The 14,756-nt window shown below is 42.2% G+C and overlaps 1 protein-coding gene across 5 annotated transcripts in view; it reads right to left on the bottom strand.

Annotated features, from left to right (window-relative positions):
- Nucleotides 1–4,404: 4,404 nt before the first annotated feature.
- cacng3b (calcium channel, voltage-dependent, gamma subunit 3b) overlaps nt 4,405–14,756 on the bottom strand; it is a 46,536-nt gene continuing 36,184 nt past the window's right edge. Inside the window, exons 3-6 of one of the 5 annotated variants that reach the window (XR_013127623.1) lie at nt 14,422–14,562; nt 5,684–7,595; nt 5,107–5,214; nt 4,405–4,827 (exon numbers count right to left, since the gene is read on the bottom strand). Coding sequence is in view for 1 of the 5 variants with exons in the window: in XM_076995983.1 (XP_076852098.1) it covers nt 7,108–7,595; nt 14,422–14,562 (629 nt within the window). In the remaining 4 variants the exon portion in view is untranslated. Of the gene's footprint in view, nt 7,596–14,421; nt 14,563–14,756 lie in introns of all 5 variants that reach the window. The other 4 variants (XR_013127617.1, XR_013127616.1, XR_013127615.1 and 1 more) reach the window with 4 other exon arrangements.

Here is a 14,756-nt window from a genome sequence, read left to right as displayed (position 1 = left end):
GTTCTTTTATTTTTCTCAGTGGAAGTGTAAATATTAGGCTACATGATCAGTGGTCGATCTGCGAAACCTCTTTTGTAACCCCTTGATTAAATGATTCATGCACCTGGTCGGTCAGTTTTCACACCTGACTCCCAGGAAGACGGAATATCCACAGGACCTGAATCTTGAGAGTTGGAATTTTAATACAAGAATTAATTTTCTTAATTTAAGAAATTTTAATTTTAACACAGATTTGAGGGTTGATGTAACATGATCCTTCATGCCTCTGAGTATGCATTCACTCTGAATTTGCTTCAGGTGATCGGTGCAGTTGTTGTGTAGTCCAGATAACTCTCATAGTAACAAATATTACAAAAATGTAACAAACACATGTATGAGGTGGGATATATATATATATATATATATATATATATATATATATATATATATATATATATATATATATATATATATATATATATATATTATATAATGGAGCAAAGTTTAAGGTTCCTGCCTTATGAATCTGCACTTGAAGGGCTGATGTGTAGATGCAGGTGAAGAAGGTTATTGACCCACTTTGAAGTGGATTACAGATCACAGAAAAGCACAGTAATTACTAGACTGCACAGTTTCTAATGACAGTAAAACTCACCTCCCATTAGCTCACAGTCAGAAGGACTTGTGGAAGTCTTTATGGGCTTTAATGTTTGTACGTGTCGGACCAGCTCTCCGTTCATCCACCCAACCACAGATAAGAGAGATTTAACGGCGAAGTCCCCCGTCTTTACTGCAGGCCGAAGAAGCTCCATGAGACCATAGATAGACCAGCTCAGTCACTTTTTTCTTTAACAGGGGCCATTAAGTGGAAGAACAATTTCACCCTGATTAAACACTCACACACTAAATTAACTGCAAGGACCCAAGTGAACTGGGAGAGTGCAGGGCCACAGAGCCGGAGACACTCTCCAAGCAAAACCGAATATTTCCGTTAAGTCTTGACAAAACAAACCATGAATGCAAAACAAGACCTTCCTCTAGTGCTTTTCTCTCTGTTTATATGGCATTTACGGTCAACTGCATCTAACCAACATTTTGAGTTTACAGAACAAAGTAATGCACACGATCTGCATTCAAAAGCATTACACAGAATGTAGTATTGATTCAGCGTTCGTGGTAACCGGCCCAGAATGTGGTGCATGGCCAGTGTCCTTAAGACGTGCCTTGCCAGATAATGCCCTCGTGTACCTGTATTGTGGTGTTTAGTCCTTGATGACGCCATTCATTCTCTCCATTCGGTACCGTGTCCACCAGTACAGTGATGACTACAAGAGGGGCGAACTTCTTTCAACTCACGTGTTTCTGGGCGGGAGAAAGAAGAAGCACGTTTTGTCTGTTATCACGAGCGAGTTTCTGGGTTCTTTTGAATAAAAGCCCGCAGTTGTTTCTTGCTGCATGTGATTAATCGGTGCGCATCTCCTCTGTTAATTTTATATTAAGTCTTTAAATGTGCTGTCAGCGCACGAGCTCTGCTGCTCCCCTGTCTGTATGTTAAACAGCTCTCGAGCCACTGGTTCGTTATTTATCTGTTTACACCGATTGACTCTACCGTTTCGCTTATCTCGCGCCGTAGCAATTCAAGCTGAGTTTGAATGAAAGTCTTCTGGTGGTTATGAATAGCTTCTGTAAATGTTTCCCTCGTGCTGGCGGAGGCCTATTTAACACTGCGTTGAACCTTTTCTCGCGTGACTAGGTGAAGACAAATAAGTACATTTTAGATACTTCAAAATGGGAAAATCAGAAATGTGGAACTGCGGTGCTCCTGCGTACAAGGAAGCGAGAGAAGATGGTACAATACATCATTGAAACAGATGACAAGTTCAAAAACAAACTGCAGAGGAACCTTCTCTGCGCTGATAAAAAAAGATGGAAACTTTAATTCTTTCTGATTTAATATAAGTTCCTCTGAATCTTGCATTGTCTCAGTCAGGTTGCTGCAAGAGCTCGCATTCACTATCGCGCTGTCCGCATACGCGGTTATGGTGGAGGAGCGCGCGACTAATCTGACCCCTGGGTTGTGTGAAATAGACAGGGAGGATCCGTGCCGTGTGGCGCCCTGTCCTGTGGCGCTAATATACCTGGACCTGGCAGGGAGATACGGCGGTTTTATCGGCCTTGGGAGGGTAATTTAAAAAACGTTGACACAGCAGCACAGATTAAGATCTGACAATACTGGATGAAGCCTGCTTTGTCTGTAGTCTAGCTGGCTGGTTCGAGCCAACATTGTCTTTCACTGGCGATAAAAGGTGCAGCTATTTATTCTGCTCGAGACTTTACGATAGCTAAATTTTGGGCAGACTGTAGAAATCATTCTAAAGTGTCAGCACGATAATTTAATAGTTTTCTGTTGGACGTCTTAGAACCCTGCAAAGCACCTCGTGGAACTGGACAGCAACTCACTCACGCTTAGCAAACAGTTAAAGTGTCCACTAGGTGGTGCTACTGGGAAGATACAACTATTTCACAGTGGTGCTTCGCATCAGTGACACTGCGTCCTTGCTACAAGAATTACAGTTAGGGTGACCACAAGTATTCTGCTGCAAAAGTACTAGAGTAGCCTACTAGTGCTAAGTCTTATGTGATGTCACCCTGGTTCCAGTCCACGTGTCTCTGTCTGCCTTGGTTTAGATGCAGTATGCAGACAGTTTAAACCACAGGTGTTTAAAGGGAGGCCTGTGTAGTCAGGATTTTCTATAGATGATAAGTCACTCTCTGCATCTTCAAAACCTGTTGGGCAAACATACATCCTGAATCCCTTTAACCTCAGAAATGAGGTCTTCATAAATCCCCTTGTTATTTTCCTCCATCACTCTTTGCTGGTGCTGAAGACATTAAGACATGAACACATGCTCAGGGAGCAAAACAGACGTGAAATAATGTCCAACTCATGTCCAACTTACACCGCCACTTCCCTCGCTGTGATGGACATTCGAAAATGGAGGGTATTGTTTTGGGGAGGAACGGCTGCAGGGTGGACGGGAGGGGAGAGGGGAGAGGGGAGGGTGGAGGGAGGAAGTCAGAGGGGAGGGTGGGGGGAGGGGAGGGAGGAGGGGAGAGTGGAGGGTGGAAGTCAGAGGGGAGGGTGGGGGAGAGTGGAGGGAGGAAGTCAGATGGGAGGGTGGGGGGAGGGGAGGGTGGAGGGAGAGGGGAGGGTGGGGGAGAGGGGAGGGAGGAGGGGAGAGGGGGAGGGGGGGTGGAGGGAGGTAACTGAAAACATGACCTTTCTGTGATTGTTATCTTGCTACTGCTGGGAGAGAGAGCCAATGTTGCTATATGAAGAATAGCAATGCTTTTGTTAGTAATCTCTGCACGATCAGCCTGTCTTCCTCTTGCTAGGAGTCAGATTGCCCTGATCTCCAAAATACACACAGTCAATACCACCTGCATGGCTGACCTCACACACCCCCTGAGGAGACCACCACATGGCCACACTAAGTCACCATCACTTCCTGCTGAACGCCCACCCACCCAAATGCCCACCCACCCGGGCTGTCTCCTCCCTGCTGGGTTGAGGAAGGCACATGCCCTGGAGAAGCTTGCTTCAGGGTACTCCCCATCACTGGCAAAAGAGCTTTCCTTAACCAGCGTCTCCTCTAAGGGAGCACATCAGACCTTCACTCACTGCCATTCCCTGGATCACAGCCAGCTGCAGTACTGAACATGAAGAATTGGAGTATGAAGTTCACAGAGCAACAACAGGTTTCCTATTGATTTTACAGCTGAAGCTGCTGTCATGACGGGGGCGCTCGGGCACACTGACGCTCCTGGCCTTTCTGAGTTCTGATGGACTGCCTGGACTGCACTCACTCATCCTTCTTGTCAGAAGCCATTACGCAAAGTGAACTGGATGAATGTCTTACCTCTGCACTGTCCTGTGCACAGGGGCAACTGGCAAATCAAACACACACACACAAGGGCATTTTGATTTACCTGACCCACCTCTGGTAGATAGCTTTTTCAGGAAGGTACTTCAAATATTTTTGCAGCTTTGTCTGTCAGGTTAATGATGATAAAAAGCGATGCTTAAAAACCTTATTACTGTCAAATTGGAAACTCAATTTCAGAATAAAAGCAGATGTCTAAAGCATTAGATGTAAGCGTTTTTTATCTGTGAAGGATTTTTTTACCTGGAGATGTTTGTGCTTAAGATGAGTAATGGATTACTCTCCTTTCAAGGATGCCATGATGCCATTGTTTGTATGTTGTGTAAATATGTTTTCTGAATCTCTGACTCTGACTCGTCATATGAGTAATTTAATTTGAAACCTCTGGTGATTACAGCACACAAATAATTACAAATACTCAAATAATTCAAATTTGAGTATTGCAGGTAAGTCCAGGCAATCATTTTACATGTAGCATGAGTGAACACAGTTTATTGTGATGTATAGCATTGGAAAATAATTTTACTCCCACATAATGAAAGTGAAGTACAGACAGAGATCCACTTTTGTCATTTTTCAAAACTGACTTTATTTTCTAACTTTTAAATATTTTTCTGTATATAATGACCTTAATTATTTCTAAACAACTACAGTATTTAAAAGGTGTGCTTTTCTACAGCATGTTGTAAGCTGAGACCACTGCCTTCGTTGCGAGGTTACATGCACAACGTCCCCTGCAGGCCAGCATGGCGCTGGCTCAGGTCTAGGGACAGAGGGAGGGTCATCGCTCAGCAGTAACAGTCCCAACAGAGCAGAGTGGAGGTTTGACTGAGATGGACGAAGGAGGAAGAGAAGCCTGTGGGGGAAGGCTCTCTAAAGGCAGGAACAACAGGCAGTAGTTGGCCTGAGAGAGCATGGAAGAGAGGAAAATGGACACATTGCACACCCCTGTGGAACTCACCCCTGTGGAACTCTAGAACATAGACCACCCCCCCTCCACACCTCCTTTAGTTTCACACTTAGAACAACACAACTTCACAACACAAACCCAACTGAAACAAAACATTTACAATAATAACCCCTCAGTGAAGGTGTAAGTAAAGTTGGGTAATGTGGATGACATAAAATGAGCAGAATGAGATGAGACTAGGAGACACATTTGTAAGATGATGTAATGACATACCTGGAGATTATATATGGCAGATAAATCTTTAGCTCTGCATAAATATGATTGGAAATAGGCAAGACACCCATGGAACTGCATGGCTTTTAATGTCAACTACTTCCGCCCCTGCATCACAGGCAAAAAGGAAATGTAATGCAGACTAAATTGCATCGTTTTTGTATTCTTAACAGTATCGCATCTGACCTTGAAAGTCTTTTGCAAATATGAATATGAACAGGTACTGTATGTAAATGTTTTGCAATTTAAATATTTAAATATTTCCTTGGGCAAAACTATTGTTTCCATAGAACTATAACTACTTCAAAGCCCTTGTCAGCTCAAATAATTTAAAAACCAAAAGCCCTTGGAGTTATATTAATATAACAACTAAATTACTGTATTCTAATCCTATTTTGTATTTACATCACATGTGTATGAGTCAGAAGATAGCATCTTTATATTGAATGACTCTACATTGCAGATTAAGCACTTCAGGTTTCGAAAGTGCCCATTTACTAATGTTTTTGTTTTTATAGTGTGTGTGTGCTGTGCTATTGTGAAGATTGGGAAGGTGAAGTAATTGTGGGGGTCTCACCCCATCTGAGCTCAGCCTTGGAACTGTACTGAATTTCTGAGGTCCCAGAGTTTCCTCACTGGACTCCATGGACACCATTGCCCAGAGACAGCTACAGTACCAGCCCCTGCTCTCACGTGGAGAGTTCCTTGCAGTTAGTCTGGAGTTCCTGACTTCCTGCAACATCTACATGTAGAGACGACACATTTAATATGTTTCTGGTTCTATTTAAGAAGTATTAAAACTCTACAAAATTGAAATCTACAATTGGCAGGCACTCACTAATCTGCTGATAACATCTGAAATCTAATTTAAGATAAGAATATACATACTAATAAATACTACTTTAATCATCTTGGTACAAGATAACCAAATGAATCACCTATATGTATATGTATATATATATTTATATATCTCAGTGTAAATGGCAAACTAGGTTCTTATTCTTTTTAAACATTAGTGAAAGAAATGTAATTACAGGAGCTTAGGTGGGGTGTAAGATGGTGTTTAATAGCAAGCGTTTTACCACCTGTTATGAACAGTTGTGTAAAGAATATTTGTTGGGGAACATGAGCTGAGTGGAGTGATGTTTGGCAGAGCTCAGCGTAGCAGCTTTCTGGGACATGAAGAAGATGATGACCAGACTGTGGGTGTGTGAGTGTGTGTGTGTTTGTGTGTGTGTGAGTGTGTGTGTGTTTGTGTGGTGAGGGTGATGAGGGTGAGAATGGACAATGGCTTGTTGGAGACCCAGAGTCGATGGCACTAGGGGTTAGGTTAAAACACCCAGTCCAGGACAGGAAATCAGGGCTGCTGGTTGCAGCCTCCTGAATGTGGATAGGCCCTCCCAGAAACAGGGCCTCTATCCGTAAGGGCAGGTGAGGGTCAGCCTTTCAATCCAGCTGTAAAAAAAACTGCACCCTGCCCTCTCCTTCACTTCCAAAGGGCTTTGGAAAAGTTTAGCATCTCACAGTTTCACTGGGCTAACATCTACATGTCACATTTTATGACTAACAGTGGAAGTTCTTTGAAGAGTGACATTGAGGAGAGTATAGTCTGAGGAGAGTATTGTTCCATTTGAGCAGCAATCACCCATGCCATGGGGTGATTGGGGGGGGGGTATTCAATTACACTCTCAGTTAAAACAAAATAAACTGAAAAATGAACAATAAAAGGAAGCACCAATAATCTAACAATAACTACCTATTAACCCTATATTAACCCCATATTAACCCTATATTAACCCTACGTCAACCCATATACTCTCTATTTTCACCCTAATCCTATCTATATATATTTATGTTCACTAGTGAAAGAGGGTTTTCTGGCAGGTCTTTACTAGGGTTTCTCCAGGCTGTTTTGAGTTTCTCTGCTCAAGTCTCTTGTTAAGTCATGGCACTTGTCTTGTGCTTGAATTCACCCCCTAAACCCAGACACCCCCTACAGCATCACACTGGCGTTGTCCTCCGGCTTGCTGCGTCTTTGAAGTCTTTAGAGTTGGAGTTGTGGGCCTGCAGGAACTCAGAGTTGAGCAGGGTCCCCCCGGGGGCCTTGCCAGGGTCGCGGGACAGTGTGTACATGGAGATGTCGGCGGCTGCTGGGCCACTGTACCCCCCCTTGCCGATGGGGGAGGGGTCGCGGGAGGCGGGCTCGCTGGAGCGACAGCTGGATCGGCGCCGGAAGCGGTAGCGGTAGCTCGGAATGCGGCCGAACGCAGATTTCTTAATGAGCTCTGTGCGCGACTTGGCCCTCTGCTTACGGTGTTTCTCTATAAACATGTGCACGGCCAAGACGCCCACCGTCTCGGCCATGATGAAGGAGAGAGCGCCGAAGTAGAAGGACCAGCCGTATGAGTAACTCTTCTTGGAATCGCTTTGCCCAGGATCTCCTGAGTTGGCAGATATATATACAATTATCCCGATAATGTTACTGAGCCCTGCAGTGATGGGGAGGAAGGGAGAGAAAAGGGTGTTGAAAAGAAGGGAGGAGTCAGAAAACTTTATGCATCTAAGTCTAAACACACCTCATCGTACCACTACACAGAAAGGCTAGACACAACCTTTACCAGCCAGACGCAGCAAATACAAAAATCTACAAAATACTACAAAAATCAGGATGTTAGCGGTTTCATCCGCTCACTAATATTTGAGAGGAAATTGATGGAAATTTGGTTTTACACATTTTGATAACAAGGATAACAAGGAAGAACACAATGCTAGAAGCTGAAAGGATGTTAGCATGACCAAGGTCATGGGTCATGTAAAAAATACTGTAAAAGTATGTAAAATATTATCTTGTGTGAGTAGCTCTGGATAAGTAGTATATGTAGTATTCTCAAATCTTACGACATGAGTTGATACAGATAAACACACACACAGGACGAGGTACACAACATATACAGACATAGAACAAGGCGTCATGTTTTTCGCCCAACAGCTCACTGAACATTCTCATACAGTGCCTGACATAAGTTCTGTTGCTTATCCATGTTGTGGAAACAAAAGCTAATAACCTGACTTTAAATTCATCGATTGGTTTTAGAAATGACTCGTATGAAAGCTGAAACCCTCCCAAATGAGATTTAATTTACGAAAATAAATTTACTTTACTGCAGAAATATTGATCATTTAATGAACACAGAAAGGTCAGATTTTGGCAAGACAAACATTTTGTCGCCTTGTCATATAATGCACCCAATCCTAGTTTACAGCCTCACCTGTGCTCACTAATTGATTGGTTAATTAGTGGGTGTGTATAAAAAGAACTCCAGCACCCCAGACCTTCACTTGCACTGCAACTTGACCTCTGACAACATGCCAAAAATCCATCCTGCGACCAAAGCCTTGATTATCAAGATGCTGAAGACCAAATCCACTACAGAGGTGGCTGGCACCTTTAATGTATCTCAGCGTCAAGTACAAAGAATAAAAAAAAGATTTGAAGAGACTGGAGATGTTTTTGACAAGCCCAGGTCCGGCAGACCCCACAAGACAACTGCTCGGGAGGAACGTTTGTTGGTTAGAAAATCCAAAGCCAGTCCCTCTTCCACTGCAGCAGAGCTCCACCAGGCCTGGTCACCTCAAGTCCCTGTGTCAACTAGAACAGTTTGTAAGATTCTGTCTCGAAATGGCCTCCATGGTCGAATCAGTGCCCAGAAGCCAGCACTAAACAAAAGGCAGGTAAAAAACCGTGTGGCATTTGCTAAGGCCCACAGCCTGCTAAATGGATGGATGCTGGAAAAGTGGCAGAAGGTGGATTTCTCAGATGAATCTTCAGTTGAATTACACCACAGCTGCCGCAAATACTGCAGGAGACCTACTGGAGCCCGTATGGATCCAAGATTCACCCAGAAAACAGTCAAGTTCGGTGGTGGAAAGATCATGGTCTGGGGCTATATTCAGTATGGGGGTGTGTGAAACATTTGCAAGGTGGAAGGCAATATCAATAGCCTAAAATATCAAGAAGTATTAGTTACATCTTATATTTCCAATCATAAAAGGGGTCACATTTTGCAGCAGGATGGTGCTCCATCTCATACATCCATCTCTACATCAAAGTTCCTCAAGGTGAAGAAGATCAAGGTGCTCCAGGACTGCAGCCCAGTCACCAGACATGAACATCATTGAGCATGTTTGGGGTAGGATGAAAGAGGAAGCTTGGAAGACAAAACCAAAGAATTTTGATGAACTCTGGGAGGCATGTAGGACTGCATTCTTTGCTATTCCTGATGACTTCATCAATAAATTGTATGAATCATTGTCGAACCGCACAGATGCGGTCCTTCAAGCTCGTGGAAGTCACACAAAATATTAAATATGGCTCTAATAGCACCACAACGTCATTCACCAGTGTTATGAAGCATATATTTGTATATGAAGTGAATTATTTGTTTGATTTTCACCTTTCTTTCTGTGGGTGACAAAACTTTTGTCTTGCCAAAATCTGACCTTTCTGTGTTCATTAAATGATCAATATTTTTGCAGTAAAGCAAATTTATTTCCGTAAATTAAATTTCATTTGGGAGGGTTTCAGCTTTCATATGAGTCATTTCTAAAACCAATCAATGAATTTAAAGTCAGGTTATAAGCTTTTGTTTTCACAACATGGATAAGCGACAGAACTTATGTCAGGGACTGTAGCTGCAACAAAAAGTTGACTGAATCAGCCATTTGTATCTTTCCACTGCCTTCCACGGTCTTCTCAAAATATTTACCAACAGAGAATTTTTCCCGCCTACCAGCCTTTGTCAGACCAAAACACCACATGGGTCGATACTCTGTTGTAACAGGGCCAGACAGTTTCTTTGTCAATAATCCCAGTTAATCAGTCAACAAGCAGTAAACACACCACAGGCGTCTGTGTCAGAGGATGACATCATAAATCGTTTGTGAGCTAATATGTTCTCAGTAAAATAACCAAAAACAAAAAACAAACAAACAAAAAAAAGGCAGTAAAACTTATCCGAAATGACGTTCAATTGCACGCATGCGTAGTCCAAATCGGGTTTCTGGTTCAAATCGGGTTTCTGGTTCAAATCGGGTAGCGACATTGGGCACACTCACAGACACTCAATGCTGGAGAAAAGTTCCTGATTGGACATTTACCTCTAGTTATCTGTCAAAAACAGTACAGTATTACATGCACTTCACTTCAGGAATTACAGCTTCTCATGACTTTCATTTTTGAACGGGCTTCATGTACATTTTTGTGTTTTATTAAATTTCTTACACTTTGATGTAACATAGGTGTCATGCAACCCGACCCCTGGTTTTGTCTTTTTGCTGTCTTTTTTGACTGTTTTTGACTATGTACCTTTGCTACCTCCCTGGTTTGGACCTCTGGACTGTTTCAAGGATATGATCTGCCAGCTTCTGGCATGCAGAAGCTTATCGCATTCACCATTCAGAACGAACATGACCCACACATTTCATTAAAGGAACAAGATAGTGTAGCCTGGTCACTCTTTTGCTTAGAAAATTGTGTTCATTCCCCAATCAATCGAGTACAATCTACTACCGTTGAAAGCCCTGAAAACGGCAACCCTGTAGCTTTCCACTTTCCTCCAGAATGTCAAGATCTAAGCACAGATCTAAGTGTCAGAGCTCCAGGTACTTATCAACAATATTTTACAGGAATACCTAGGCAGATGCATTATAGCATATATTTATGACTTTCTAATCTATTCTCCTGATCTACTCACACACAGGTGTGTCAAATTGGGAAAAACGGTACTATGGTATGTCAATTACAGAGATTCTTGGGTTTCGCTCATTTCTATCGACATTTTATATGTAACTTCAGTACTATTGCAGCACCCCTCACTGCTCTCTTAAAGGGAGGTCCCAAGCAAAAGAAATGGTTACATGAATCAGAACAAGCTTTCAAACAGCTCAAGATGGCTTTCACGGTACTTTAACACCCAGATTCTTCAACCCCATTCAAAGCGGTGGAGTTGACGCTTCTAACGTAGGGATCGGAGCTGTTCTATCATAACGTGTTGGTGAATCACATCTGCATCCAGCACCTTATTAGTCCCACAACCTAAAACCAGCAGAATGCAAAGAAAGTTATTGGCCATCAAACTCGATTTAGAGGAATGGCAACACTGGCTGGAGGGGGCTAATCAGCCCTTTAAGGTAATCACGGATCATAAAAACTTTTACACAACACAAGGAAACTCTCAGGTTGATAGGCATGCTGGTCACATTTCTTCGAGCAGTTCGATTTCATGATTACCTATTGAGCCAGATAGAGGCAGATGCTAAGGCAGATGCTCTCCCTAGGATGTACTAAGAAGAGGCAGATGAAGAAAAACAAGAACAGCAATACACCCTACTTCCCAAAATGATAATATCATCTATCTGTTGGGAGATCGACAAAGGGATTAACCCACCACTGGTGTCCTCCAAAGAAAATGCATGTACTCCCTGCATGTCGAGATCTTCTCCTGATCCTCACTGACTTCTCTCACAATGGTTCATCCAGGGGAAACACACGTCAACTCATTTCCAGACGCTATTGGTGGGAGACACTGATGTACACAGGTATGTCCCACCTTGTTTGATCTGCTCTTAATACAAAACTCCTAAAATGCTTTCTGGATGCAAGCTTCACCCTCCTGCTGTACCAGAGAAACCTTGGACTCATCTAGCTCTGGATTTTGTGATAGACTTACTGGAATCTCTAGGCAACACCACCATACTTACGGTAATGATACCGATACTCCAGAGAAGAATGTTTTATTCCTTTTACTGCTATTCCCAATGCCTATCAGACATCTGATACACTTTTCCAGCATGTATTTCACAACTTATGGTTTCCAAGACATCCTCTCCGATAGATTATGTGAATTCACCTCCCAAGTGTGGTTAGCATTCCTCAAACGAATAGGGACAGCAGTAAGTCTTACATACTGTATACTTATCTTACATGGTGTATTCGTATGTATTTTAAAAGTTCTATGCTATGTAAAATTCTGTGTTTATCATATTAGTTGGTTATATATTGTACTTTTAGCCACTCTGTACAGCACTTTGGTTGACTCTGTTTCTCCCATAGGCAGAGATGGCACAAAACTCACTAATAAGTTCAACCATAAGATGAGCTTCTTTCGAGAGTTATCTGGGTTATCAACCCAATATGGCACCATGGACTGGCACCTGATCTGACATACCCACTGTAGATGAATGGGTGAAATGTCTGGCTGTCCATGAAGGATTTCCACCTGCAAGGTGTTTGTCACAATTCAAACCCTGCAACATTGGACCCTTCAAGATAAAGTGAATAAATGAGTTTATGTACCAACTTGATCTCCCTCCACACTACCGCACATCCAGATAATTTCATGTTTTGCTGCTTAAACCTGTAGTTTCAGGTCCCCTAGATGAATAAGGCTACACCAAATGAACCATCGACTATGACGGCACACCCATCTACACAGAGGCATCTTCAATTCTAGGAGACGGGGATCAGTGATGCATTATCTCAACGTTTCTCAAAGTGTGGGGCGGGCGCAAGCAATTGGAAGAAATTAACCTTTTTAAGCCTGTCGTTTTAATGCCTGTTTGGTTTTCATAAGCCCCGGATGTTTGCGGAACAAAAATGTCTGCGGAACAGTGTGAACCAGGGCTAGATTCGGCACTTTAATGAATTTGTACCGGCCCCCCGGTCAACAAATTACATTCGCCACGTTGGCCATTCTAGACACTTTGGGGGGTGTGTGTACTGTCATGCGACCAGACCCAGGGAACTCCAATTCCCAGCATGCCCAATGTCGCTGGCTCTGATCCTCCTCCCCTAATTACTGGGATCCTCCCCGCCTGTTCCTCATTATCACAGACTAGATAGCCTAGTTTGCCATACACTCTCATTGTGAACTATTACCAACAACATTGTTGGAAGCATACAGGGGCGTTCCTTACTTTGCATGTTATTCATAGTTCAATCTGGTTTGTCTCACGTTTTAGACTTTTGGAGTAGCCCCGTTGTACTTCTGCCTGGTTTTGTCTTTATGCTGGTAAATTTGACTTGGACTGTTTGGATTCTGTATTTGTACCTTTTCTGTTAATCTAGTTTTTACCCCAGGACAGTTTCAAGGATACAATCTGTACAAAAATCTCTCTCATTCAAGGTCTGTGTGCGTCTGTTTTCTGAGTTTGTTTGTATGAGTGTCAAATTCTGCAAAGGCTTCTAATGTCACTAAATAGTCATAAATGACATTTGACAGTCCCACTTATCCAAAATCACGAGAAACTGTAAATTAGCATATTTGACATCCCTGAATGGCGAACAAAGCTAAGCGTCCTGTCTGATTTATATCATTCATAAAAATAGTGTTTGTAGGTAAAAAGAGCAATGTTCCTGCTGTCTAGGATCAGTAAATGAACATTAACAATATTGTTAGTGGAATTTCATAGCTGCTATGAAGTTGAGTCATGGGAAAGAAACATTTATAGCCAGTCACAGACATGAAGATATGGCTTCATAAAAATTCAGATTAAAAAAATTAAATTTAAGCAGGTGATGCAAGACAAAAATATGAGACGGCCAAGGGGTTACTGCACAATTGTGGTGTGCACACCACAATATCTTATCCCCCCCAGTATTCCTGCTCACACTTGTATTATAATGGGAATAATGGGAAATGTCATACTACCATGTCTTACAGAACGTTCTCTTGACAGTGACTGGCAAGTGTGAACTGTTAAATGACAGGAATTAATTTTAATATAAGGTTAATTTGGAAATAAAATCTGAATATAAAAGTCAGCGGGTGACAGTTCATCAGACATTTGCAGATGAATAGCTGTTCTCTCAAAATGACTACTGTTGCAACATTTAAGGTTAATTTATATTTTACATTTAAACTCAAAGCTAATTTAACACCTTGATAAAACATCTATAAACAATTAGCAGTATAACATTAGCCTCACTTTGTACATTTCTTAGTGAAAATTGTAAGTAGAAGAAAATTGGTGAACCACATGAACCATTTCAGAATGATTTCAGAAAAATTTCAGAATGATTTCAGAATGTTGTTCTACATGAATCCCATTGGGTGTGTGAATTCCATTAGTGTGAATATGTGTGCCGTCACAGTGCTGTATGGGGTAAAGATGATGTCACAGTGCTAGAGGGGTTCATATGTGTTGTAGCAGTGATTGTGTATGTTGTAATGGTGTGTATGAATGTGTCTATTCACGCAGTCTTATAGATGGACAGTGTGTTTTGCCACACCGCAGTAGATGGGTAGTGTGTGTTACCAGCTGAGACGAAGAAGATTCCAGCGCTGAGGATGACATTGTGTCTGGTTCTGTAGAATTCACTTGCAGCCACACACAGCCCTCCCATGAAGAGCAAACCCACACTCATAATGGGGAATATACTGGATGCTCTAACTGCTCCTGAAGACAGACAGACACAAACACACACCCACACACACAAACACACACCCACACACACACACACACACCCACACACACACGATTTCAGCCATCATATTATAACATTTGTTAGGTTCATAATACATTATACTAAATCAGTGTGCCTTTGATAAACAGAGTGTTAGACCTATGTAAATGTAATATTTATGAGCTAA

Source organism: Brachyhypopomus gauderio, chromosome 2, assembly GCF_052324685.1.
Source record: "Brachyhypopomus gauderio isolate BG-103 chromosome 2, BGAUD_0.2, whole genome shotgun sequence".
NCBI classification, from domain to species: Eukaryota; Metazoa; Chordata; class Actinopteri; order Gymnotiformes; family Hypopomidae; genus Brachyhypopomus; species Brachyhypopomus gauderio.
Note: the sequence above shows the minus strand (reverse complement) of the source record. Positions and strands in the feature narration are given on the sequence as shown.